This window comes from Colletotrichum phormii, assembly GCF_030913505.1.
Source record: "Colletotrichum phormii strain CBS 102054 chromosome Unknown BDP81scaffold_23, whole genome shotgun sequence".
NCBI lineage: Eukaryota > Fungi > Ascomycota > Sordariomycetes > Glomerellales > Glomerellaceae > Colletotrichum > Colletotrichum phormii.
Window position 1 is genome coordinate 284,310 of NW_026851465.1, and position 23,522 is coordinate 307,831.

Consider the following 23,522-nt stretch of genomic DNA (forward strand, 5'->3'; position numbering starts at 1 on the left):
GGTGGTTTGATCTTCAAGGAGGTTCAAATACTCCCCCCCGACGAATCGAATTGGCGATGGTTTCCAAGCGTGGGATTTTGGAGTTCCTCCTCCCTGGCATCCCCACCAAATACACCAGAGACCCTGGCCAAGGAGAACAGGGGGTTCATCCGAGGAGCTCGCAGGGTCGCTTCATTCCCATGTTTTGAAACTTCGTTCGATCTTCGAAACCGGTCATGCCCAGGTGGCACAGGTGCTCAGCCATCTTTCAGGCCTTCCAAGGCGGTCATCGCATCATCTCAGGCCACACGATGCAGCGCTTCTGTCAACTCAACTATAAGATGGCACCTGTCGCGTCGCTGTCAGCTCTTGTCACTAAGTTTCAACTCATCAACAACGAAACTGCCATCCGATACAGCAACTTTTCTTCTTTAGACCTGGTGTCATCTTTATTTAAGCTTATTCAAAGTACTCTGTGTTCACTTTCACGTTTTTTGCCAAGATACCCCTTTGATTCATCCCAAGTCATCCAAAATGTACGCCCAACAAGTTCTCGTCACTTTCCTGATGGCCACCAGCGCCACTCTCGCCAGCGCAAGTGAGTAATTTCATCTTCCGAAATCTACGGCCATCCAAGCTTTTTCTAATCAGATTACCGCCTTTAGGAAGCATCGAAAGACGTCAGCTTCTTGGAAACCTCGGCAGCCTCTCATGCAACGTCGCACGACTCCAGATCCTAGGCGCCCTCGGCAACACCGAAGACGCCGTCTCCCAAATCACCGACACCACAGTTCAGGACGCTGCCAACGCTGGCCTCCAACAAGCACGAGGCGGCATCTCACAAATTGCAAAGTCCATTGTCAGCGGCGATGCACCACCCGCGGCCAGCCGTGACGAGGTTGCGGCTGGCCTGGCTGCGGCTGGCACCGCTCTTTCTGGTGGTGATGCGTAAGTGCCCTTTCCTCGTTGTATGCAAGTTCAGAATTGCGATGGCTAACACTACATGTAGGAGCGACCAAGCTGTCGCTGATGCGCAAGCGGGACTTGACAAGTCTGTCAAGGCTGGACAGGATGTCGTTGCCAATTGCTAGAAATTTGACCAGAAGGGCTGAGCTCAGCATACGATTAAAACGAGGCATAAGACAGTAGCAGGACTAGTACATGCATTAATACCAGCATATATGATTTTCAAAACTCAGTCCCTTCAATCCAAACATGCTCTTCTACTGCAAACCCCACAACTCTATGCACTCCCTGCTCGGTTTCTTCCACGTACACCTACCTCGTCTTTCCGATCAGTTCCCTTGCCTGCTGCAAGTCCTGCGCCATAGCACCCAAGTGAACCACATCAGCCGAGATCATCACCAGACTCATTCGCTCCGCAGCCTTCTTCAGTACTTCGGGACTCCCATAAGGAGGACCACCGAACGCAAATCCAGCATAGGGTTTATCGTGCTTATCGATGGTATCAAAGAACAGCTTCGACACCATGACCCATTCAGGCTCCGAAGCGCCTATTTTCTCCCATTTTTGCTTCGAGGTTCATACTGACTCGGGCATCAAGGGTGCCAAACCAGACAATGTCGATGTCAGAACCACACGCGGTCGAATCTCGTCGAGGTTCTTGACGGCTTGTTCTGACTCGATTTGAATCATGATGGCGGCTTGGTCATTGAGACACTTGTGTAGATCGCGGTGGTCGTACGGGATATCGGTGAAACCAGGTACAAGGCGGAAAGGCGGAAGCGATCGCGTGCCGTTCTGCGCGGTGCCGAACTTCGCAGCGGAGATAGCATGTTTTGCTTGCTCAACCGTTTCGACCTGAGGGATGACGATACTAGCGCCGGCATCCAGAGCATACCCAATAGCAGCGTGATCGTGACCAGGGAGGCTGCCCAATGAAGATCAGCATAAGAATCTGAAGAAATCTCAGCCAGACATACCGAACGAATGGAATGGTGCGGCCTTGGCTCATGAAAGAAGCCTCGTGAACCATCTAAGCGACGTCAGAACAATCTTTCGGATACTGGAGGGCTGCAACTCAAACATACCGTCGTCATGGTTTCCGTGTTGCATGGAGTATGCTCCCAATCGATCCACACGGCGTCGAAGCCCATGGGTGCTAAGTACCGGGTAATAGGAATGGAGCTCAACCCTGCATAGTAGCAAAGGAGTGGCGGGATCTTCTTTGCGTGAGCGTCTCGAATTGCTTGACGCGCCTTATGAGGCTGGAAAAGCGAAGGCGCAGCGTATGCCGCCGTTCCCTGAGAAGAGGCAGTCTTGTATTCTTCACCGGGGTTTGCCATGTTGGAGGTGCTACCTGTCTCTCGAAGTGATGATGAAAGTTAAGTAGTTGATGATCAGAATCAAATAGGACACCAAATGGCATGTTGGAATCTTCTTATAACCTATCTCAGTGAACATCCTTCTTCAACGTCTCACGCCCTTCGAACCTCCAACATCAATGCGCAGCCCGGTTTACGTGATAACGTCAAGGCAGCTTCCGGTCTTTTGGACTGGAATACAAGCTGGTGCAATCCCGGGCCTAGAATCTCAGTTGATGCGGGCTCCGTTCTTGGAGATGTCCGACAAGACGTAGTAAGAACTTGATGTCACTCGTTGATACGTGGGAAACTCTACAGGCATTATGTTAGCGCACCGCACGGTAAAGTGACCCCGAAACGCATCGGTAATAAAGTCTAACACAAAAGAACCTAAGCAGTAGGATGAGCGACTTCACATATCGACCGTTCGATAACTACCGTGTACTTCTAGATGAGCCGAGGCACCTCGGCAACCTGCTCAAAGTGAGCATCTTGGGTGATCTGCACATAACTGCACCTCGCTGTTTCTATTCTCAGATTCTTTAGATGCTGTTTCGAAGTATTCATGAGGCCCTAGCACCGTGGAAGGGCGTTTGGATCAAGCTAGTCGGCTTTCGAGACATTGTGGTGGCTTGAGATGCTAGACTAAAATCTGACAGGCGTCGGGAACTTTTATGTCATAAATCCGCTGCCGAAGGAGTTGGAGGGACTTCCGAGGTCCCCCTTTGTTGTCATCTCACTTAAGCTGTCACTCCAAAAACCTCAAGCCCATGTTGCCAGACTTATTTTCATGCAACTTTCGTAGTCTCCAAGTTCGAGTTGTCTCATGTCATCGGCGCATTCCGACTAACAAGGCCCCTCAGATGCGCCGAGAACGTAACCGCGAAGCGCAAAAAGTCTTCCGCAAGCGCAAGCAGGCGGCAGAAGAGATCCAGGCACACCGCCTGCAGCACCTGGAAACCACGGTCGCCAAGATGAGCTCCGCTGTGGTTGAGTTGGTCGACTGGATGCTGGACATTGAAGCGCTGAAGCAGGAGATTGGGGTCTTGACGCGTATCCAAGAGATGGTGGCGCACGTGTTGGCACTTGCAGACGATGCTGTGGCGTTGGAGGATGAGCTTCCGAAGAGGAGGAAGAAGAAGCTCAGAGAAACGAAACTTGCCTCGGTACCTAGTCCCTCTCCAGAGAACGATAATTCTCCGGGTATGCAAGTGAAGGATGCCGGTGTTGAAGACACAGCCCACGTGGCATCGAGTCCGCAGGCAAACATCCCAGCACCAGAACCTCCAACCCCCACACCAGACGACCAAATCCTCTCCCACCTAACATCCCTAGCCTGCCGCCCAACCTCACTACCCCCAACCCTCGGAACCTTCCATTGCGGCTCAACAACCTCCCTCAGTCCAGACTTGTTCAGTTTCCGCCTCACGCACACGTGCTTTACCCTAGGCTACCTCGTCCTCAGCAAGTCCCTCGAGTCACCCCTCCCCCACGGAGAGGAACCTCGCATCTTCAGCTCAACACTCAAATACCGCGAAAGAGACGATCTGATCACAAAGATGAGGTGGCTCGTTGGACCAGGGCAGCACGAGCTCCAACAAGCGGCGGAATTACCCATGGGTGGACGGTGGTACGGCGACGAGTTCAGCTTAGAGGACCTGTCGCCAGGGAACTTTGACCTTTTCGAGAAGACTGCACTGGCGGACGCTCGACAGACGTGGTTTCTAGGTGTTGCTGGTGTTGAGAGGCAGCTTATTGCTTTGGGTGCTCGGGTCGTGGATAAGGAGACGTTGGGGCTGACGTTGAGTGGGCCGTTGAAGTTGGCCTCGGGTAAGAAACGGTCTTTGGCGTCGGAGAGCTGGAGTTTTGTGGATTATTTCCCGCAAACATTACAGAGGCGGTCAAAAAAGGCGTTCACGGTGCAGTTGAATAATACGCTGCTGATTGCTAATTTGTCGAGATGCGCGGTGTGTCTTATGAAAGGACCGGGTTTTCCGAGGGACAAGCTGAAGAGGGCTATTGAGGATTCTGTGGTCATGGTCAACAATAGTTGACTTAGATTTCTGCCATTTTAGTTAGTTTGTTCTCTCTAGCCTTCCGTTTATGTGACACGGGAATCCTGCGATGGAGGGCGCGTTGGGAGAAAGAAACAGGATTTTAACTTAAAGATGCCCTCAGCCCTGGCATGGCTGATCTGTTGGGGCCGTCACTGGCAGTATGGGAGCAGGCGTCTCGTGAATCCCAAAGTCATATTTCTGGCTAGAGTACACATCCTGAATCACGTATCCAGGATACCATAACTCGCTGTGCCCGATCACTACTTTCGGAGCTAGGCACTCCAAAACCAGTGCATCCTTACTGACCTTTTATACCAGTATACCATGTGTCACCTCAAGCTATCCGAGGAGAGGTGTGTCTGAAGGCTTAGAGCTTGGTGACCGCTAGCCCATTTGTTCCGACTCATCCATTGGTTCCCCATCAGTGTTGGCCGTCTGCTCCTCCTCGATGTCTTCCACTTCCTCTTCATCCTCGGGTTCGACTTCAATCTCAGAGCCGTCGTTGTCTGCCATCTCTGCCCCCTCTTCCGCAGCCTGCTGCGCGGCGGCGGCTGCCTTGACTGCAGCGTTAATTCTCTTCTTCTCGTTGAACTTATCGATGGTTGCAAGGGTATTTGTCGGATTGGAAGTCCAATTCGGCCGCGAGTAGGGGCAGAGCATGGGCCACCTCGAGGGGGTACACTTAGACCTCGACTACCCACCCAACCTCCGGTTGGAATCTCCCTTCTACTCCTTACGCAGAATCAATCAATACAGAGATATTGATACTTCGTTAACCACAGGACCCTACGGTTCGAACCAACTTCCCTGTGATAGGGATGCCAACAGTATTGTCTGCAGCTGCTCTGGCGGCGGCGCCAGTTCGATTGGCGTACGGAAGCTGGAATGCAGCATTGGAAACTGCCTTGATACCCATTTGGAGAGACTTGGCCTCGGCAAGAATTCCGTCGCGAATGTTCCTGTCAACCTTGCTTGTGGTCTGCAAGTCGTTCACAGAGTCGATGAACGTCATGACCATGTGCTGCAAGGTCACATGGCGGCTTGTGAGGAGGTTGAAGGCAGCCTTGGAGATGTAGCAGTTATCATCATCTGTCAGTGTCTCTTTCCCAGGCACATGGGTGGATGGCTCGAGTTTCTGGGCAAGCTGGGTGCTGAGGTCGGGATTGGCCTTGTCTCTTATGGGCTGCTCGGGGATCGCGTAGGCCTGATCAGCGATCGAGTTTCCTGTGTGTGATGTGCTAGCCATAGGCTTGTCTTCCGAGTTGGCGTCATCTGCCTCGACGGTGTCACCAGCCTCGACGGTCACAAGCGGCTCAACGTCTGGTTCGGTAGGCTTTCGTTCTTTATCGATGGTCGAGCGCTTTATAAAGCTGTGACTGGGCCTACGAGCTAGGGGATATGTTGCGAGTGGGGACGGTGTCATGGGCTTGGGGCTGCCCCTCTTCTGGTGCTTGCTGCTCGAGGGGCGGAACTTGATTTTGGGCTTCTTGAAAGACTTTGGAGACTCTGGGGTCTCGTCTCCTTGCTTCGACTTCTTTCTCTTCTTTCTCTCGATGGAAGGAGAAAGCTTGGCCAGTCTCGAGCTCGACTTGTGAGACAACGGAACGATCGCGGCTTCGTCTTCAGGAGAGGAGAAAATCGGGATAACTGAATCTTTCGCCATTTTGGGCCAATCTTTGGTGTCTGAATGCCTGAATGCGATGAGAGGGCCAAGCTATGCGAGTTGGAGTAAAATTCTGCCGGAAAGTAAAGCTCGCGGCGCGGTGAAGACGCTCGGGTATTGAGGAATTTGTGCCTCTTGGAGAATAGTGGAAAGTTGGGGCTGTGAGAAGTTGTGTTGTTAGAGAGAGTAATGTCGACACCGATTATAGGAAATTGAGGGAAGTTTGATACCTATTTCGCGATCTGATAAGAAGCTCGGGAAGCCGTGGTTGTGTGAAGCGTCGAAGGGAGAGAGCAAAGCGGCTGATTAGAATAGAAAGAATGAAGGCCTTTGATAAGAATGGCGCGGTAAGAGGGCCTCGGCGAAGGCTAGAAAAGATTTCCGCAATAGTCTTCGGCTCTTAGTGAATAAGTAGGGCAATATGAATTGGTTGAGTGAGGTGGAAAGGTTGAGGATGAGAGTGAAGGTGAGTTGTCGACGGGTCATGTGACCTTCAAATGTGAGATATCTAAGGAAGGGCCGGGCCTCTACTTCGTTCCTTCAGGTGGAAGGTGAAGAGGCCCACCGTGGGAGGTGCGCTCTTTCCCCTTTTATGCCTATCGTCTGTGACTGCCTGAAAAAGAAGGACTGAATCGTGAAGGCCTCACGAACATGGCAATTTCACACCTCCATTTCGACGATGGGGCGAAAGATGAGCAGTCAGTCGAACGCATCTGGATGTTAGCCACTGCTGGCAGATTTCGCGATCTAGAAAGTGGAAGCTCTTTGTATCAAGCAAGTAGGCAACATCGGCTCCGGGTCTCACGAATGAAATTCGATGATACCTGTCCAACGAGCTGTAGAATCGTAGGCTAATGCAAGATAAAGCTACCGATTACGCGATGCTGGCAATCCATACCCTGTCGTATGCTCACTCGCTCGCTCGTACCCGAGATACCTCATGACCATTCCTCCTCTGTACTAAAAAGCCGGATCTTTGCCCCTCTCAAACGCCACTGCCGTATCGTGAATCTCCTCCAAGCTCATGTCGATGATGCGGGCCTGAATCGAATCCCCATCCAGCGAGTCCACCGTATCCTCCATCCAGCTAGCGGAGAGTTGCTGCGCCGCCTTGATTCGTGCCATGTGAAGTTTGAAGGCTGTCTTGGATATCGTCATCTGGTCGTTCTCCTCCGCCTCCTTCTCCTTTTCGCGCTGGTTCTTCTGATACGCTTGCTCCTTGAGACGGCGGAGCGCAAGGGCTCGGGCAATAGTCTTGACGGCGTCGGTGCGCTTCTCGGGAGCGATGTTGTTGACGATGTAGGTCGCGACTTCCTTGCTAGTGTCTTGCGGCTGCTTGTGGTGCTCTGCTTCGCGCTGCTCCTGTGGCGTGGGGAAGTAGAAGTGACGGCAGGAGATGGTTCGGCGTGGGGCATGAGGTTGTTGGCCGTCAATATCCATGGGAAGGGTCGAAGATGCGCCCATCTCGGAGACGGCTCTCGAAGCTGCCATTGTTCCCTCGGTCTCATCGTCGGACAAGGACGCCGGCGAGGATCCGCTGGAAGGGGGGCAGGCTTCTTCGGCCATTGTTCTTGCTTTGTAGGCCTGGGATATTGATGTGGCTTTGAGTGTTGGAAATACTTTGATTGAGAAAGATTGTTTCCTTTGTTTTATGTTAGCTACAACTGTTGTAGAGAGAGAGAGAGGCACAGGACTGTTGATTCAGTCCTCCCCAGTGCTGAAGGGCATCATTCCATGAGGCGGGAGACATGGTGGAAATGTTGTGGAAGGAGCCTGCGACTTGTGAACCTTCCCACTCAGTTACCGGAAGTTGCGAGGACAACTCTTGCCCATCGAGAGAGGAAAGTCACAAAAGGGATATCGAGGAGCGTTCGGGTCTGAGGTAGTCAGTCCTCACTGAAATATTTGCTTTGGTATCTTGTAGGTTGTCTTCGTCTTCTCTAGCACTGGATTCACGAAGTCACTCCAAGTCCATCTCGTCTCCAGTTTCCTCGTTAACGGTCCCATCATCCGCATCCCGATCTCCAGCGGTCTGGTATTCATCGGCCTGGTATCCATCGGCCCGAGCCCCTAAGACCGCTTCTGCAGTCAGCTTCCTCTCCTTGCGGAGGTCGCCCGGGGTCGGAACCCCATGGTGTTTCTTCTTGTGCTATTCCATCCATGTTAGCTTTCAAGATTCGCTCTAATAACGACTGGTGGTCCAATGAACTTACCCGGTCAAGCGAACACTTGGAAGTATAGTGCCGGGGCTGGTCACAGAGCTCACACCCATACCGGTCCTTGCCGCGCTTCCTGTCATATCGTCGCCTGGCAGGCGCAGTGGCATTTAGAGCAACTGCTGGCATGGCAGGAGGGGCTAACACGGCGACAGCCTGAGCGATGGCTGCGCCTGATCCGGTGGATTCAGTCATGCTAAACTGCGACTCATGGGCATCGTTATCGTTGGTATTGTCGTTGCTATTGCCACTGGTGTCGGTATCGCTATTGACGTTGGTATCGGCATTGTCATTGCTGTTCCCGTTGCCGTTGGAGGGAAACGGTGTCTCGTTTCGTCCAAGTCGAGCGGCAATTCGTTCCCAAGTATTAGTAAGTCGGGTAATGCGCGATGGGATGTCGATGTTGCCTGCGGCCTGTTCTCTAAGGATGGCCAGGGTGAAGAGGCGTTCTAGCAGTCTAGTTGCCCGCGGAATCTCGAAGTTACTAACGTCAAAACGCTGGCGAATGTTGACCAGAGCAATATTCCCATTGTTGAGAACAGCCTCTTGACTTGTGCCAGAGGCCTGCTCGTTGTCAATGGCCAGTGCGAGGCTGTACTCGAGCTCGTAAGACATCGTTCTGTAGTTAAGTATTAGCTGGGATGAAACGAGTCAATATGGATGAAGCCTATTGGAGATGACACGTACGCGGTAGTTTCGTTGAATTTGTTGTTGTATACACGAAGTCAGGAGGCCAAGGAGGCCGATGATGAGGTGGGTCCCGGGTGAAGGTGGAAAAGGTGAATCGACCCCCGGGCCCGAGAATTTTGTAGTTGTGATCAAATATTCACTGCCCATAAATTGAAGGTGGGGAAGGAAGGAGCTCCCGGTGAATATTCAACAACGTGGAATGATAAAAAAAAGAAGAAAAAAGGAGTGATAATTCACTTGGCTTGAGAGCAAAACGAGAGTGGTCATGGGGCTTCGTGGGACAACCCTTCCCTACCCGTGGACCACTACTATTAGGCCAGTCGAAATACCAGCGTACCAAATCACATTCTCTCGGGTGATGGCTCCAATTACCCTTCAAAACTCGGTAGAACGTATATCCCATAAGGTAGGTAGGTACTCATGGACCCAGCAGCGGCCAGCCTGGAAACGAGGATAATACTTGAAGTTCAAAAGATGCAGAGAAGCATGGGATTGGTGTCTACGGGCCGGAGCTGCCATCAGAAGGTCACATCAGCTTATACGGACTGCCTCGTCTGGTCATTATTTACTCTCTTCATCCTCGAATCCGTCCTCCATCTCCTCATCTTCGTCGCCAGCTTCGTTGGCTCCATCGGATCCATTGGACGAATCCGGATCTACGGCAGCTTGAGCGGCCTGGCTTTCCTGCAGGGCACGCTGTCTCTCCTTGCGGAGATCTCCGGGTGTGGGGATGCCGTGCTTCTTCTTTTTGTGCTGTGCCACTCATATTGGCTTCTCTTGTAGATTTCAATTTAGGCTTGGATAAACTTACTCTGTAAAGAGTACAGGCAGAAGTGTACTTCTTGGCCTGATTACAGACGTTGCACCCATACATGTCTTTGCCGCGCTTTCGGTTCCGAGGCTTTCCAGACGCGGCGACCTTGCCACTCTGGCCGACAACGGCAGCAGGGGCAGCAACCACGGGAGCGAAGACTGCAGCTTGGCCAGAGATAATGCCGCTTGTTCTAATAGCAGCGCTCATGTCAGCGTGAGGCTGGGCAGTGCCATCGTTATTGCTGTTGGCAGGGTCATCTAGGAGGCTGGAGGTGAAGCCGGTGAGATCGAAGCTGTTGGGATCGAGTCCCATTCTGCGTAGACGCTCCTGAATCGAGATGTCTTCGTCTCCATCCTCAGCGATGACATGGTAAGGCTCGGGAAAGGGGGTACGGCCTTGATTCAGGCGAGCCGAAATGCGACCCCAGGCTGTCGTTGTTCGTATAATGAGCGCTTCGAGGCCGAGGTTCCGGGTTTCCTGTTCCATAAGGATTGCCATGATGAGCTGTCGCTCAAAGGCTCTCGTAGCTCTGGGGAGATTATAGTTCCCGCTTTCGAATCTCTGCTGGATATTTCGCAATGCGTTCTCGGTAGCACGACGAATGCCCTCGTTAGTTGTGCTGGTGGACACTTGCTCCATGCGAATAGCAAGTGCAAGGTTAAGTTCCAGGTTGAACGACATCGTTCTAGAATAATATGTTAGCTGAGCGATAAAGTAGTAGAGTTGATTAAAGAAATTAGGGACAAGGTAACATACGCGCCTGTTCTGTTTTGTTGTGATAAAAACAAGACCGGCATCCAGTAGGTAGGTGGGTGGATGTGAAAAGAGCAAGTTGACTACCGGGCCCGTGAAGAAGAGATTTTATAGCTAGGCGGGAGCAAGCTCACACCGCTATCCAATCCTAAAAGAGCGAAAAAAGGAAATGTGAAAATTGTTCTGGCGGAATAATCAACAGGCATGCGATTATTCACAAGCCTTCAGACAACAACATGGCCCTTGGGTTGCTAGTATTACAAAGGCTCACCACTAATTGCCCTTATTGTCATTGCCACCACATCCAGATGCATCGAATTGCTCTGTGTGTAAGAGCCTGTTGCCTGAGTTGCTCCTATGAAAGTCTTCTTTACTTACACCCTGGTTCTGGTGGGTGATGCATTCATCTTAGGAGCGTATGATAGTAGTAGATAAGAACTTGAGGTGCACAGCTTAGGTCCACATGCTATTGGAGCTCAAGAAAGCGGACGGTGCAGGAGAAGTAAGTAAGAGCTCGATTGTACACTAGATATTTATTGAACCAAAGTAGATAGCAAAGTCTCTAAGGAGACCGGCTTGAATGAAAATGAGTCGACGACAGAGATGGGCCAGCCCTGTTTGCCCTTTGATTCAGAGCTACATTAGCAGCAATTGATCTGCAAAGGCATAAACACGTTCATCTTTTTGTACTCCTGTCGTCTCAGATAAAATCTATACCATGTCTTCAACTTCTCTCCGATCAGCGACAACGTTCTACTTATTCTGCTCCTCTTGCATTCGCTCGAGGTCAATGGGACGGGGGATCCCGTGTGCGTCTCTCTTATGCTACAACTCACATTGTCAGCCTATGATCATATCAAGAGAGGGATGTAAACTTACAATATCAATAGTCGACTTGCAATTGGAGTCCTTATTGCAACCCAAAATGTCGAATACTCACATCCCTTCGCTTCTATCCTTCCGTACTCGCTTCGTCGTCGGGGCGGGAGGAGAAGAGGGATCGGATCCTTCTCGTACTCTTTTGTCCTTCTTGGCACGGCCAGAATTAGGTAAGCCCACCTCATCATCATCTTCATCATACTCTTCATACTCACCGTTGATGATGTTGTCCGGGTACTCGGCGACGTCTGATTCAGTAGCAGGGAACGCGGTGTTGAGGCCGAACAGAACAATAACGGATGGATCGGGTCTTCTGGTGCCCATGGTGCTTTGAGGAGATGGAAGAACGCATTCGCCGCGGATCAGGCGTCCACGGATGCTGAGATAGACTTGTGTGGCCGAGGCAACTAGAGTGTTGGCATCGACGCCGGAGGTGACGCGTTCGCCGAGCATGGAAAGGGTGAAGGTTCCCTCAAAGACGTCAGCTTTATCGCTGGGAAGGCTTGTATTACCCTCGAGGATACGAGTGCTAACTCTCCAGAATGCCAAGTCTGTTCTGTAGATGAGGTCTTTGGTAGTCGAGGTGTCCGGGTTGTGGTCCCCCAAGATCGCAAGAGCGAAAGCGTTCTCGATAGCGAAAGTCATGATTGATTGAGTTTTATGTGGTATTTGATGATTTGATGAGGAAAGTCGTAAGTGCTGGTTTAGTATCATATTTCTTGGCTTGAACTCACAGTTTTAATCTCAGGGTGGGAGGTCGAAGAATTGCGCCTTTGTTGACATTTGGCGAGACCAAGTGAAAACAATGGTTTTGTGAGACGGGGCTGAGACTGAGAGGAAATGATAGCGTTCAAGGGTTTCTTTATGACGCCAAGTTCTGAACAAGTCTTGTTACAGAGACAGAGTGTTGTAAGGAAAAAAAAAAGGGAAAACGTAGTTGGTCTCAATGTGAGATCCCTTTCAAGAGGCAACACTGAGCCTTTAGGACAGTTTTGTGGCCAATGGGCAACTAAAATAAGCCATCATCTTCAACCCCCTCTTTTCCCTCGGAGTAGTCTTGGGCCTTTCCCGGCCACTTCCGGCCACTTCTTAAAGACACTTTCGGCGGTAGGGCCGCGGCAAGAACCTAGACTCATGCATTTCCCTTCATAAAGTAACTTAGTCGCCACTCCCCGACCAACGCTGATATCCGTGAGTAACTATATGAAGCCAAGACTAGTTAGGATCGTGGGTTGGTCTGACTCAATGACCAATGACTGAGCCTAGGGCCGACAGAACGTCTTCGATGGCCGGAGGAAATGTAACAGAACCAGAAGCTAACTTGCGAATGAAGATTTCGGCATTGCCGAGATAGTGCGTGGTATGCTCGGTGGCTGAATGTAAAGTTGTACCACCGAGATCCATATGTCGTTATCTACTGTCCTGTAGACTATGTCTTCTCATAGTTGGCCTAGACACAGAGATCGTCATTTTCAACCCCTAATGCCTGCTTTTGGCCCGGCGGTGATCATTCCCTGTCGCTTTCTCTGATTGCTCATGCAAACTCACTCATCGAGGAGGATGCGTAGATCAGCTAGGTGCGATCTATCCCATTCTAATATAATATGACTAGGCCACCTTTGATGAAGTCTGGAGGGCATACGACACCTGTCCCTTGGAGCAAGGGTCATCTCAGTGCAACGTCCAGGTCCCGAGCCCGACTTCGATGCATGTGAGCAAACCACATCAGGTATTGGCTGAATAGAAGGGGATGAACTACTCAAATCCAAGAGCCGATGATGGAGTTATGAGACACAGAGTCAAAAGTAGATGCATAGATGTCTTTGTCAAACTACGTAGGTGATACGAAGAAAATAACTCGAGAAACTGCCACAACAAATATATTATAGTGTCCAAAAACTGCACTTTTATTGAACTAGCTGGAAAAAGAATGAAGCATTGCGTATCGAGAGCGAGTGAAAGGTGTCAAGTCGAAAAAGCCAAAAGCTGAAGAATTTACTCCTCCATTTCTACATCCCCATCATCCGGAGTGGCGGCTCCCGAGGGACCGGCCTGCGCCTGTCCACTGCTAGAATCGGTAGCGTTGGCAGTATTTCTGGGTCGTTGAAGTCTCTTGGGTGGTGCTGGCATACCATGCATAGTCACCATGTGCTATTGTATTCTTAGGTCAGCATCTGATCACCAGAAGAAGAACAAAGAAATTATTACGGAAACTTACCTCAATGACAGTGTAACGGCGGGTGTACGAAGAATCGCAGCCGACGTACTCGCAAGGCCACAGGTTGTCTCCTTTATCGCCCTTCTTTCTCGGCATCAACGTGTAAGGGTTCATGACAGGCTCAGGCGGGGGACGATGAATAGCCGGAATAGGGGCATTAGGTTCAGTAGGGTAAACAGTAGGCTGTACAACTGCAGCGGGCGGCGGAGCTGCATTGAGCTGGGGGGCTGCAGAGGGTTGAGGAGTTGCACTGAGGCGAATAGGCATATCAACCTGGTTTCCTGGTTGGGCTGGGCCAGGGTTGTTGTTGGTGTTCACAGCATGGCTGCGTGAGGAATGGCCGGGGACACCAGTGAGGTTGATATACTCGGGACTAGGCGGGCCGTAGATGTCGTCTGGACCATAGTCTTCGAGGTAAGGCTGAGTGTCACCGTTTTCGGCGGCTTGCTGACGGATAACGTTGAGAGCTTGGAACATTTGATCAAAGATGTCGTCGTATGATATGCCAGTGGCCACGCGCATGCCACGGATGCCAGCGGCAAGATAATGGCGGATAGAGAAAGACATGTTGAAGATAGATGATAAGTATTTAAAAGAGGGGATTAGATGCAAACTGTGACCCGGGAATGAGCTCTTTTCTAATCAAAGATGCAACGGCGATCGAATTGAGTGTGGCTTCAGCAGTTGCAGGACAGATAAAATATGGCTGGGACCGATAAAAGTTTAAGTTGAGTGTGCCTACCAGAGGCAAGTTCGTTGATGGTTATTCGTGAGACTGAGAAGGCGTATCTCTTTGGAGAACTGCTCGTCGAAAAGGCTATGTAGAATGGAAGCTTCGATGAATGCTTTTTGAGATGGAGAAGTGAAGAATAGAGAGTAAAGTCCAATTTGATCTCGTGGTAAACATCGAGATATTTAACAACATCTTGACTGAGTGCAGGGTGGAATGGTTCAACGTTGACAACATTCAGCTTCGGCAAGAATGAATCGAAAAAATAAATCGATTTTCTTTCAAAAAGGAGAGTAGTCTTTCAACCTGACTCGGATCATCTAAATTTGGAACAAAGGGAAACTAAACACAGCGGAATGTTCATCTTCTGGACAACTTGTTTCCACTTTTCGAGAACCGAACAACCATAGTCCTTTTAAGCACCCAAAAAACATGATTTGGCTCATAGTCTTTGAAGGGTGCATGGTGTCGCAGACCTGCAAGTAGACTTCAAGGTTGGAAGAATCGTGATGTTGATAATTGTCGTTATTATGATCGCAGGCGATGCTGGGGTGAGCGAGCCCCTTTGTTTGGGTGAGCGGTCTCGCTGACAATTGGCACCGTGTTGGATCTCTTTCCAGCGCCGAGGCCGCCATCACCACTGCGTGCGGATAGATATAGCGGCACAGAGTGAGATGGGTATGGTGAAGGAAGTGAGCTGTAGCATCTGTCATCGGGTACAGCAACTTCCCTCTCGCCTAATTTTTCTTGGCATCTACTGTTAGTGTAATAAGTGGGCTACCACCAAAATCCTTAACAGCTGAAAACCCTTCACCTCTCCTCCGGCGCTCTCCCGCGATGGCCTCGCAGCCTCCGGCGGGCTCTGGACCGTTGCCGGCCTCCTCGGCCGGCCCTGATCGAGGCTCTGGAACCTCTTCAGAGCCGTCCCCATCCTCAAGGGCTAAACGCCGCCGCGAAACCGAGGCCCAGCCACTCCGGCCCAGCCTCCTGGGAAGCCAGCCCGACGCCCCAACAACAACCCCCTTAACGGCTAAGGGGCCCTCGACTATGACTGGGACAGCTACTGGAGCTGTCCTTACAGCTCTTAATGAAGAGGCTAAGCACTATGAAGCCCGAAAGGACGTCTTTATGGCTATTGCTCAGTCTGTGGACAACGTGATCTCTTGCTTTGAGGGGCCTAGGAAGCAGATTGCAAAAGAAGCTACAACCTATGTAATCCAAGCCTTGAAGAGGATTATGGGTAACGAGACTACGGCTCCGGCTCCGAGCCGGAAATGGACTGACGTAGCAGCCTCGGCTTCGACTACAGCCGTGGCCGTAGCCCCGACCCGTACCCGAATCCCCACCCGGCCCGAAGTCCAGACACAGAGTCTGACGGAGACCCGGGCCCAGGCTCTATCCCAACCGAAGGAGGACCTCCGGGTCTTTACCCATATCCCAGAAGAGGGCCTAGCGGCTGCTAGGAAGCACGCCCCCTTCGCCCTACGCCGGACAGTCTACCAGGCCCTTAGGCTCCAGCTGGCAGATATCCCACACATCTACCATATTGCAACTGGCTACTCACTGAGACCCCTGAATAAGCAGGTCCAGCAAGCCCTCCTTGCAAACAAACAGAAACTAGCAGAGTGTCTTGGAGCCTATAAGGTTGAGACACCTACTAAGTAATTTACCTACGTCGTCCCATGTTGCCCTGCTAAGATGTGGACTCTTGATGGCGACGCCCTTGACCCAGCTACTCTGGTAGAAGATGAGGTCCTTGCCCAAACAGGACATAAGCCTACCCGGGCCCAGCAATCCCGGCTAGGTGTAAACTCTATTACAAACGGAGTCTCCTGGGTCATCTCCTTCTCTGTGGAAGTACCACCCTTCAGACTGTTTAACCAAAGCAGCAGGTCTCAGCTTATCCAAAAGAAGAAGACCCTAATCAGACATGATCCTGGATGCCAGGGATATCATTCGAACCGATACTGTCACCGACAGCCACTCTGTAGCAACTGTAGCAGGCCCTCGGGATCCCACGAGACTGGGCCCTGCATAGCTAGACCGAAGTGCGCCAACTGCTCCGGCCCCTTCCAAGCTAACCATAAGGACTGTCCAGCAAGGCCCCTAGTGGTTAATGGCTCCCCTACCCTCCCAGACCGGAAGGAACTCTCCCGGATCCGTAAGGCTGGTCAGAAGGCCTATGAGGCCCTCTATCAGAGCAGCCAGGCTGGCACCCAAGCCAGCAACACCCAGCAACCTAGCAACAGCCTAACGAGCCATCAGCCCGGCTCAAAGCGCCCACGCGCCCCTACCCCTACCCAGGACTCAATTGTTGTAGCGGACGTTAGTGATGCGGCTAGCTGTAGCAGCATGGATGAAGATGAGAATGGGGCTGAAGCAGAAGGGCTGCAAGCCCCTGACGACCCAGTCCTACCCCCCTACCCAGCCAACCTACCCTAGCTACCTCAAGCAGCAGGGCTCAGCGGGTGGCGCAGAAGCCTGATTACAACGTTATTAATGCCTACACCCACCTCGACCTCGACTCAGAGCAGTAGGCTCAGGCCAGCCTCCCCACGGGCACTACGAGTCGCCCAGTGTAACGTGGGGAAGAGAAGCCCAGCTCATACAGCTCTCCTAGAGCTCTGCTGGGTGGATCAGATCGATATAGTACTGATCCAGGAGCCCTGGATAGGCTATAGAGATAAGATGCAAATCAACACACACCCAGGCTATAACTCTTATATCCCAATTGACTTCTGGAACAACAGAGATACAAGACCTAGGGTTATGACCTATATACGCAAGAGTCTAAGACTACAAATACAGCAACAAAGGCCTACCCAAACGAGAGATATCTTATGGGTTAAGGCTGGCAACTTCACTATTATCAACGTATATAGGCCGCCAGGTGAGCCGACAAACCACACGACTACTGCTCTCCTAGGATACTATCCGCCAGAAAGAGCCCTTATAGCAGGGGACTTTAACGCCCGCCACCCTACCTGGGAACCAGGCTCCCCTAGCCGGAATCGGGGGGACGATATTGCAGAGTGGGCTGAAGGCTACGATCTTTCGTTTATTGGGGAGGTTGGGGTCCCTACCCATATTCATAGGCATACCCTCGACCTAACATTCTCAAATATCCCCTTTGCTGAGGCTTATATTAGCCCACACCTGCACCCAGGGGCTGACCACCAAGCTATCACAACAACTATCCCTATAGGCAAGGCCCAGGAACAGAAACGCCAGACTGGCCACCTCTCAGTCCCAGAGTCAGCCCTACCCCGACTTATCGACCTAGTAAGAGCTGGATCCTCAGCCTTACCTACCCTAGGGGAAGTACCTAGTCCAGCAGAGCTGGACACTCTAGCTACCCAACTAGTCAGCCTCTTCTATACAGCTATTCAAGCTGTAGGTAAGAGACGGACAAATCAGGGTAGGGGAGCCCCCTGGTGGACAGAAGAGTGTGCAGAAGCCCACCGAGGTGCTATCGAGGCTAGGCGCCAGCAGGCCCAGGAACCTGGGCTAGTTATACCTCCCCCCATCCTAGAGGAGCAAAAGATCTTCTTAACAACTGTTAGAAGGGCAAAACGCGCTTACTGGACTACTAAGATCGAAGGGGCTAAGACAGACCAAGACCTATATAAGATAGTAGGCTGGCGGAAGGCTGGCTTAGCTGTTAAAGGCCCGCCTCTTATAGTGGAAGGTCAGACAATCGACAACAGCTACGATAAAGCCCAGGCCCTACGAAAGGCCTTACTAGAGAGATTCAACGCTACAGACGACTTACCTGGGGACCCTTTCGCTATCCCAGTAGTTGCACGGCGTCTAATGCCCTGGCAGGATGTGGTCAGCATGGAAGAAGTACGCCAGGCTACTCTAACAAAGACTACAACCCCTGGGATTGACGGGATTACTACAAAGTTACTACAACACACCTGGGAATCAGTAGCTAGGCCTATACAGCAGCTCTTCCAGGCCTGTATTCAGGTAGGCCACTTCCCTCGACCGTTCCGCAAAGCAGAAGTTGTCATGATCCAGAAGCCAGGGAAAACAGACTTCTCGAAGACTGGGTCTTGGCGTCCGATATCCCTTTTATCCTGCTTAGGTAAAGGCCTAGAGCGGCTAATAGCAAAAAGGATGGCCTACCTTACTATCCTAGAAGGGGTTGCTAGCCCACAGCAGGTTGGAGCACTACCAGGCAGGGCTGCAGTCGACCTAACAGCCTGTCTGACCCACGAGTCGAGAGGGCTCTAGACTCAGGGCTCACTGCAACTCTTGTGACAATGGACGTTAAAGGGGCTTTTGACTCTGTCCTAAGAAACCGACTTATTATCAGGCTACGACAGCAGGGTTGGCCTAGTCATCTGATTAGGCTGATCTTCACCTTTACCTCTAGCCGAGCAGCCCGGGTCAGGCTAGAGGATACAACTACAGAGGATTTCCCTCTATCCTGTGGGCTACCACAAGGCTCCCCACTATCCCCTATTCTCTTTTTACTATATATAGCGGATATCCTAGCCGACGATCAAGAGCTACGGTTTGGCTATGCGGATGATATAGGCTTAGTAGCTACTAGCCCGTCGCTAGAAGGAAATGCTATAGCCCTAGGCCAAAAGATCACTCATATCCTTAACTGGGGCACTGATAACAAGGTTGCTTTTGACCCAGCTAAGTGTGAGGCAGTCCACTTCAGCAGGAAATATAACCAGACAAAAGACCTACCAGATATACAGGCGACGGGCCTAACTATTAAGGCCTCAACTAAGCCTGTACGATGGCTAGGAGTCTGGTTCGACAAGAGACTCACCTTCCGTCACCATGTCGAAACTAAGGTGGCAGCGGCAAAGAAGGTAGCCCAGTTCCTTCGGCACCTAACAAATACCAAAGGGGGACTCCCAGCAGCCGCAGTACGAAAAGCGGTTATTGCCTGTGTCCTTCCAACAGCCTTGTATGGAGTTGAGACCTGGTATGCGGGCCTAACCAAACCAGCCCTAAACAGCGGCACCAATACTAGCAGTAGCACTGCTTTACAGATACCTACAGTTGGTTCAGGACGGAAGGGCCTGGCCCGTAGACTTAGCAAAGTTATTACAGCAGCAGCAAGGGCTATCCTGCGTGTCTGGAGAACCACACCGACCAGTAGCCTCATCCGAGACGCTGGCCTTCCCACAGCAGAGGTAGCCCTCGAAGCAGCGCGACTACGCTTCGCTATACGCCTGCAGAAGGTTGACCAACAGCATCCCTTGGTCCCAAGGCTGCTGCAGTCAGGGCGGCAACAGACCAGGCTTCAAAGAACAGCTGGCCTTTTACCTAAGTGTCCAAGGCCAGCGCTCCTACAGCCGCAATACCTCCCAGGGTCCTATGACCCTATAGTTACACAGACGAAGGAAGTAGCAGCTAGGATCTTCCAGGCCTGGCTCAAGACTGTGCCAGGTCAGCATACAGTCGTATACTCAGACGGCTCCAAAGCTCCTGACGGGGCTACAGGGTTCGGCTTTGTTATCTACCGCAACAATAAACGTATAGCCCAGGGCTGCGGCCGTCTCGGCTTAGCAGAAGTGTTTGATGGTGAGGCGGAGGGGGCGAGGGCTGGGCTCCGACGGGCCCTTCAGACCTCCCAAGGCCAGCCTATACACATCTGCATCGACAATACCAGCGTTATTCAGGGGGTTCGCGGTAAAGTCCCAGACTCCTCACAAGCGGCCTTCCTTGAGATCCAGGAGGTAGCTAGGATACACGATATACAAACCCATTGGTCTCCTGGGCACCAAGGTATCAAAGGAAACGAAGAAGCAGACAGCCTACCTAAGGAGGGAACAACTCTACCAGTCCTTAGGGGCCAACTAGCTACTTTATCAGGTATCAAGTGGCTTGCTAAAGAGCGGCCAAGACGCCAATATAGACGATGGTGGAAACAAGAGGCAACTCCCCGCTATACCCAACTAGGGCTCAAGACTACCCTTGCTTGCCCTCCTGAACTTGGCCTCCCTAGGGCTGCCCTTCATCACCTCCTCGCGGCACGGTCAGGCCACGGGGACTTTAAACAATATCACCAACGCTTTAACCACACAGAAGCACTACTCACCTGCTCCTGTGGATGGGTTAAGGAGGCAGACCATCTAGTCTACTGCCGAAAGACCCTACTGAGGAGGCAACAGTGGCCCACCCTCTACCCCTACAGCCGCCAGGAGCCCGTAGGACCTATAGGGTCCCTCGATCGCTACTTCAAGGGGCTAATCACTGACTCTGAAGGCTTCCAGGCCTTCCTCTGCGTGACAGACTTCTTCCAGAAGATCTGCCCACGGTACTAGGAGATAGGTCATAACCTATCCTCCAAACGACAAACTACCTCTATTAAGAAACCAGATGGTTATAACGGAACTAGGGCACCAGTAGGAACTAGGGATGGATAGAACACATAGTAGCTCACGAGCAAGATTTGGAGGACGTCAGGATACGGCGTGTACTATATAGTATATAGCTAGAGCCTGCGACCCTTCACGCCACATACCCTCCGGGAGGTCTGCCGCAAGGGCGGCTGCGCCCTTGCCGCCATGGCGTTAAATAGAACAATAACAACAACAAAATTGCCGGATAGGAGGCATTATATAGTTTAGGTTATTAAAGAAGGCTCTTCTCTACGCTGGCTCGGCGTTCACTTCGACCGTAAACTTATATTCAAGAGTTACGTAAGAAACCTCTCCGTAAAAGCATGCTAAGTAGTTAATAGATTACGGGGACTAGGGAACACTATCTGGGGCGCGCCTGCGTACTTACTTCGTCGAGCGATCACCTCTTGTATATTACCTACTTAGTACTATATATCTAAAGTATAGTGGCCCGGCAAGAGCCGGATAAAGAACGGACGTATTATCTCAAACGGGGTTAGTAGTTTATTATACTAACTAGACGCGATAGGAACCAAAGCCATCAGAGCGATAGTCCCCGTATACAGAAATACGCCTATACCGATCCTATAGTACGAAGCGGCTCTACCCCCAGCAGAGGTAATACTGGATGCGAAGCTCTACACAGTATCTACTAGAATCCATCGTCTGGACGAGCGATACCCTCTCCGAACGAGACTCAGGGACAAATCAGGACCAGACTTACGGCTACGACGAATAGCAAGCCTCGTAAGTAAAAATACCGAATATATCGATCCGTTAGAACTCCCCCCTTGGGAGCAACTAGCGGACTGGCAGACAGCCCTCGCCAGGGTCGGCTACGAACCTAATAAGACCAAAGAAGAACAGGCCCTCTCCTTTGTAGGCAGGATAGCAACTTTCTCTAAGCGGGATATTATTATCTATACTAACGGGTCGTAGATATCGGACGGTAACAGCACCTCCGCCGGAGCAGGCTAGGTAGGGTACTAAGCTATATAGCAGATCTTCCGCGGATCCGAACCACTCGGCTCCTAAACTAAGGTATATAACGCGGAGGCATATGCTACGTATTACGGCCTAATAGAAGCCACCCGGGCTCCTATAGCTTGTATAGTAGATAACGTCCATATCTGCCTCGACAACTTCGTAGTCGCGGCTAGACTATACTCCTAGAGCATAGGAAGCAGCTAGGTTAGATTTAGGGCCTTCAATAGGCTCTCTTCCTCCTGGACTCGGAGACAAAGAGAGAGCTGGATAACCCCCGGCAGGGTTTATGTTTGGTGGTGCCCTGGGCACACGGGAGTACCAGGAAATGAAGAAGCGGATGCTCTAGCCAAGGAAGCCTGCAAACTAATCCCAAAATCACAGCCACAGCCCTCATTAGCGCACCTAAAAAAGCAAGCTAAAGTAGCTACCTTCCAAGCCTTTACCAGAAAATGGCTGTCCTAATGCCCTCGGCAATATGCCGACCTCGAGATAATTCTTCACCCCAAGCCGCCCGAACTCCGCCTCCCTCGGCACTTACTAGGAAGGCTATACGCAACAAGATCCCATCATAGAGACTTTGCAGCATACCACGAGAGATTCGCTCATCAAGATGCGTTACTCAACTGCAGCTATGGGAAACCCAAGACACCAGTCTATTTCTACTTCTACAAGCGTGGACGCAAGGCTACACCGCACTACCTCCGCCAACGTATGGCCAAAGCAAGCATTAATTTCTTGTTAGGTTCTACTAAGGGAGCCTCTCTTCTATACAAATAGATAGAGGAGACCAATTTCTTTTCCGAAATTTACCCGAGTCATTAAACAGGAACGTTAGGTGAAGACGGTAGCCTGTAACATAGTTTAGATTAGCATAGACCATGTCGGCATAGCGCCCGGCACGTCCTTTTGTTACCAGACGTTAAATACATCATCATCATCATCATCATCATCATAGTTGATTCAGATGGGGCGGTCTTGAAGCACTGCATGATCTGCTCTATGGGACTGCTTGAGACTTATGATTGACTCAAACAGCCCCAGACCCCGCGACAGTGAAATCGCAAGTCGGGTCCTATTAAGCCTGAGAATGGTTACCGCTGAGTGTGTTCCGGGGATAGGACACAGCATAAGGTAGGTGGTCTCGTTATACGAAAGCAATCATGAAATGTTGTTCATTTTTGCCACCTGTTGTTCAAGACAAACTGAGGGAAAGGGAAGAGGACTTGAAGGCAGCCAAGTGATGTGAAATTTACTCACCATATTGTCCACCAACCAGCCGCTTCTTTGTGATCCAGTTCCAAGTAAGGAAATTCTGGAAGTCAGGTGCCAGGCAATTTGGTCTTGCATTTGGTTCCAGTGGCAGGAATAGCAGGACTCCCCGCTGATGCCGGCGACGTTATCGGGGTGCGCCAAAAGTCACCCTGCCATTGCTCAAGGGAGCTTAGCGAACATCATCGACTAGGGAAAAAAAAAGGAAAAAAATGAAAAGCTGTGCCGAGGCTGTGATCAAGTGAAAGAATAAAAGTGCAGGAGCTACCTTACCAGAGAGGGCCAGCTAGAAATGGAAGTTAAGATGGGCAGGTGGTCAGGTCTCAACCACAGCCTGGTCGACACAGAGATGTCCAGCCACAGTCAGTAAACATGTGGTTGAAGGCGGATTTTGATTTTACGAGGTGAGTCAGTGATAAATGGAGCAGAAAGAATCTTTGAACTCGTATATGCCAATGAAGCAAGTTAAAGGCAATATTAATATTCATCGACTAATATCTTGATTCATGAGGCCAGCAAGCCCAAAAATATCGACGGCCACGGTGCTCGAAGACGAAGTGAGTAGCTAC

The 23,522-nt window shown here is 51.1% G+C and overlaps 8 protein-coding genes across 8 annotated transcripts; 2 read left to right on the forward strand and 6 right to left on the reverse strand.

Annotated features, from left to right (window-relative positions):
• Positions 1-435: 435 nt before the first annotated feature.
• BDP81DRAFT_474799 (uncharacterized protein) lies at positions 436-1,070 on the forward strand (the record flags this gene model as incomplete). The annotated part of the gene is made up of 3 exons (XM_060594706.1): positions 436-577; positions 645-927; positions 989-1,070. The coding sequence occupies exons 1-3, from the start codon at positions 514-516 to the stop codon at positions 1,068-1,070; spliced, it is 429 nt and encodes a 142-aa protein (XP_060440666.1). The 5' UTR covers positions 436-513.
• Positions 1,071-1,257: 187 nt separating this feature from the next.
• Positions 1,258-2,285, reverse strand: BDP81DRAFT_398307 (HpcH/HpaI aldolase/citrate lyase family protein; the record flags this gene model as incomplete). Its single annotated transcript, XM_060588436.1, has 4 exons — positions 1,258-1,493; positions 1,554-1,870; positions 1,923-1,975; positions 2,031-2,285. 4 exons carry the CDS (start codon positions 2,283-2,285, stop codon positions 1,258-1,260), a joined length of 861 nt encoding a protein of 286 aa, XP_060440667.1.
• A 566-nt stretch (positions 2,286-2,851) lies between these two features.
• Positions 2,852-4,562, forward strand: BDP81DRAFT_437193 (uncharacterized protein). The gene has a single exon (XM_060591201.1). The coding sequence runs from the start codon at positions 3,074-3,076 to the stop codon at positions 4,355-4,357; it is 1,284 nt and encodes a 427-aa protein (XP_060440668.1). The 5' UTR covers positions 2,852-3,073; the 3' UTR covers positions 4,358-4,562.
• Positions 4,563-4,744: 182 nt separating this feature from the next.
• Positions 4,745-6,023, reverse strand: BDP81DRAFT_474801 (uncharacterized protein; the record flags this gene model as incomplete). The annotated part of the gene is made up of 2 exons (XM_060594707.1): positions 4,745-5,027; positions 5,236-6,023. 2 exons carry the CDS (start codon positions 6,021-6,023, stop codon positions 4,745-4,747), a joined length of 1,071 nt encoding a protein of 356 aa, XP_060440669.1.
• Positions 6,024-6,983: 960 nt separating this feature from the next.
• On the reverse strand, positions 6,984-7,589 carry BDP81DRAFT_453417 (uncharacterized protein; the record flags this gene model as incomplete). Its single annotated transcript, XM_060592838.1, has 1 exon — positions 6,984-7,589. One exon carries the CDS (start codon positions 7,587-7,589, stop codon positions 6,984-6,986), a length of 606 nt encoding a protein of 201 aa, XP_060440670.1.
• Positions 7,590-7,983: 394 nt separating this feature from the next.
• BDP81DRAFT_398311 (uncharacterized protein) lies at positions 7,984-8,854 on the reverse strand (the record flags this gene model as incomplete). Its single annotated transcript, XM_060588437.1, has 2 exons — positions 7,984-8,172; positions 8,237-8,854. 2 exons carry the CDS (start codon positions 8,852-8,854, stop codon positions 7,984-7,986), a joined length of 807 nt encoding a protein of 268 aa, XP_060440671.1.
• Positions 8,855-9,490: 636 nt separating this feature from the next.
• Positions 9,491-12,020, reverse strand: BDP81DRAFT_398312 (uncharacterized protein; the record flags this gene model as incomplete). The annotated part of the gene is made up of 3 exons (XM_060588438.1): positions 9,491-9,682; positions 9,741-10,428; positions 11,578-12,020. 3 exons carry the CDS (start codon positions 12,018-12,020, stop codon positions 9,491-9,493), a joined length of 1,323 nt encoding a protein of 440 aa, XP_060440672.1.
• A 1,256-nt stretch (positions 12,021-13,276) lies between these two features.
• BDP81DRAFT_474802 (uncharacterized protein) lies at positions 13,277-14,160 on the reverse strand (the record flags this gene model as incomplete). Its single annotated transcript, XM_060594708.1, has 2 exons — positions 13,277-13,526; positions 13,594-14,160. The coding sequence occupies 2 exons, from the start codon at positions 14,158-14,160 to the stop codon at positions 13,371-13,373; spliced, it is 723 nt and encodes a 240-aa protein (XP_060440673.1). The 3' UTR covers positions 13,277-13,370.
• Positions 14,161-23,522: the final 9,362 nt, after the last annotated feature.

Coding starts and splice junctions, on each gene's coding strand:
- BDP81DRAFT_437193 (XM_060591201.1), top strand. CDS start 3,074: ATGTTGCCAGACTTATTTTCATGCAACTTTCGTAGTCTCCAAGTTCGA.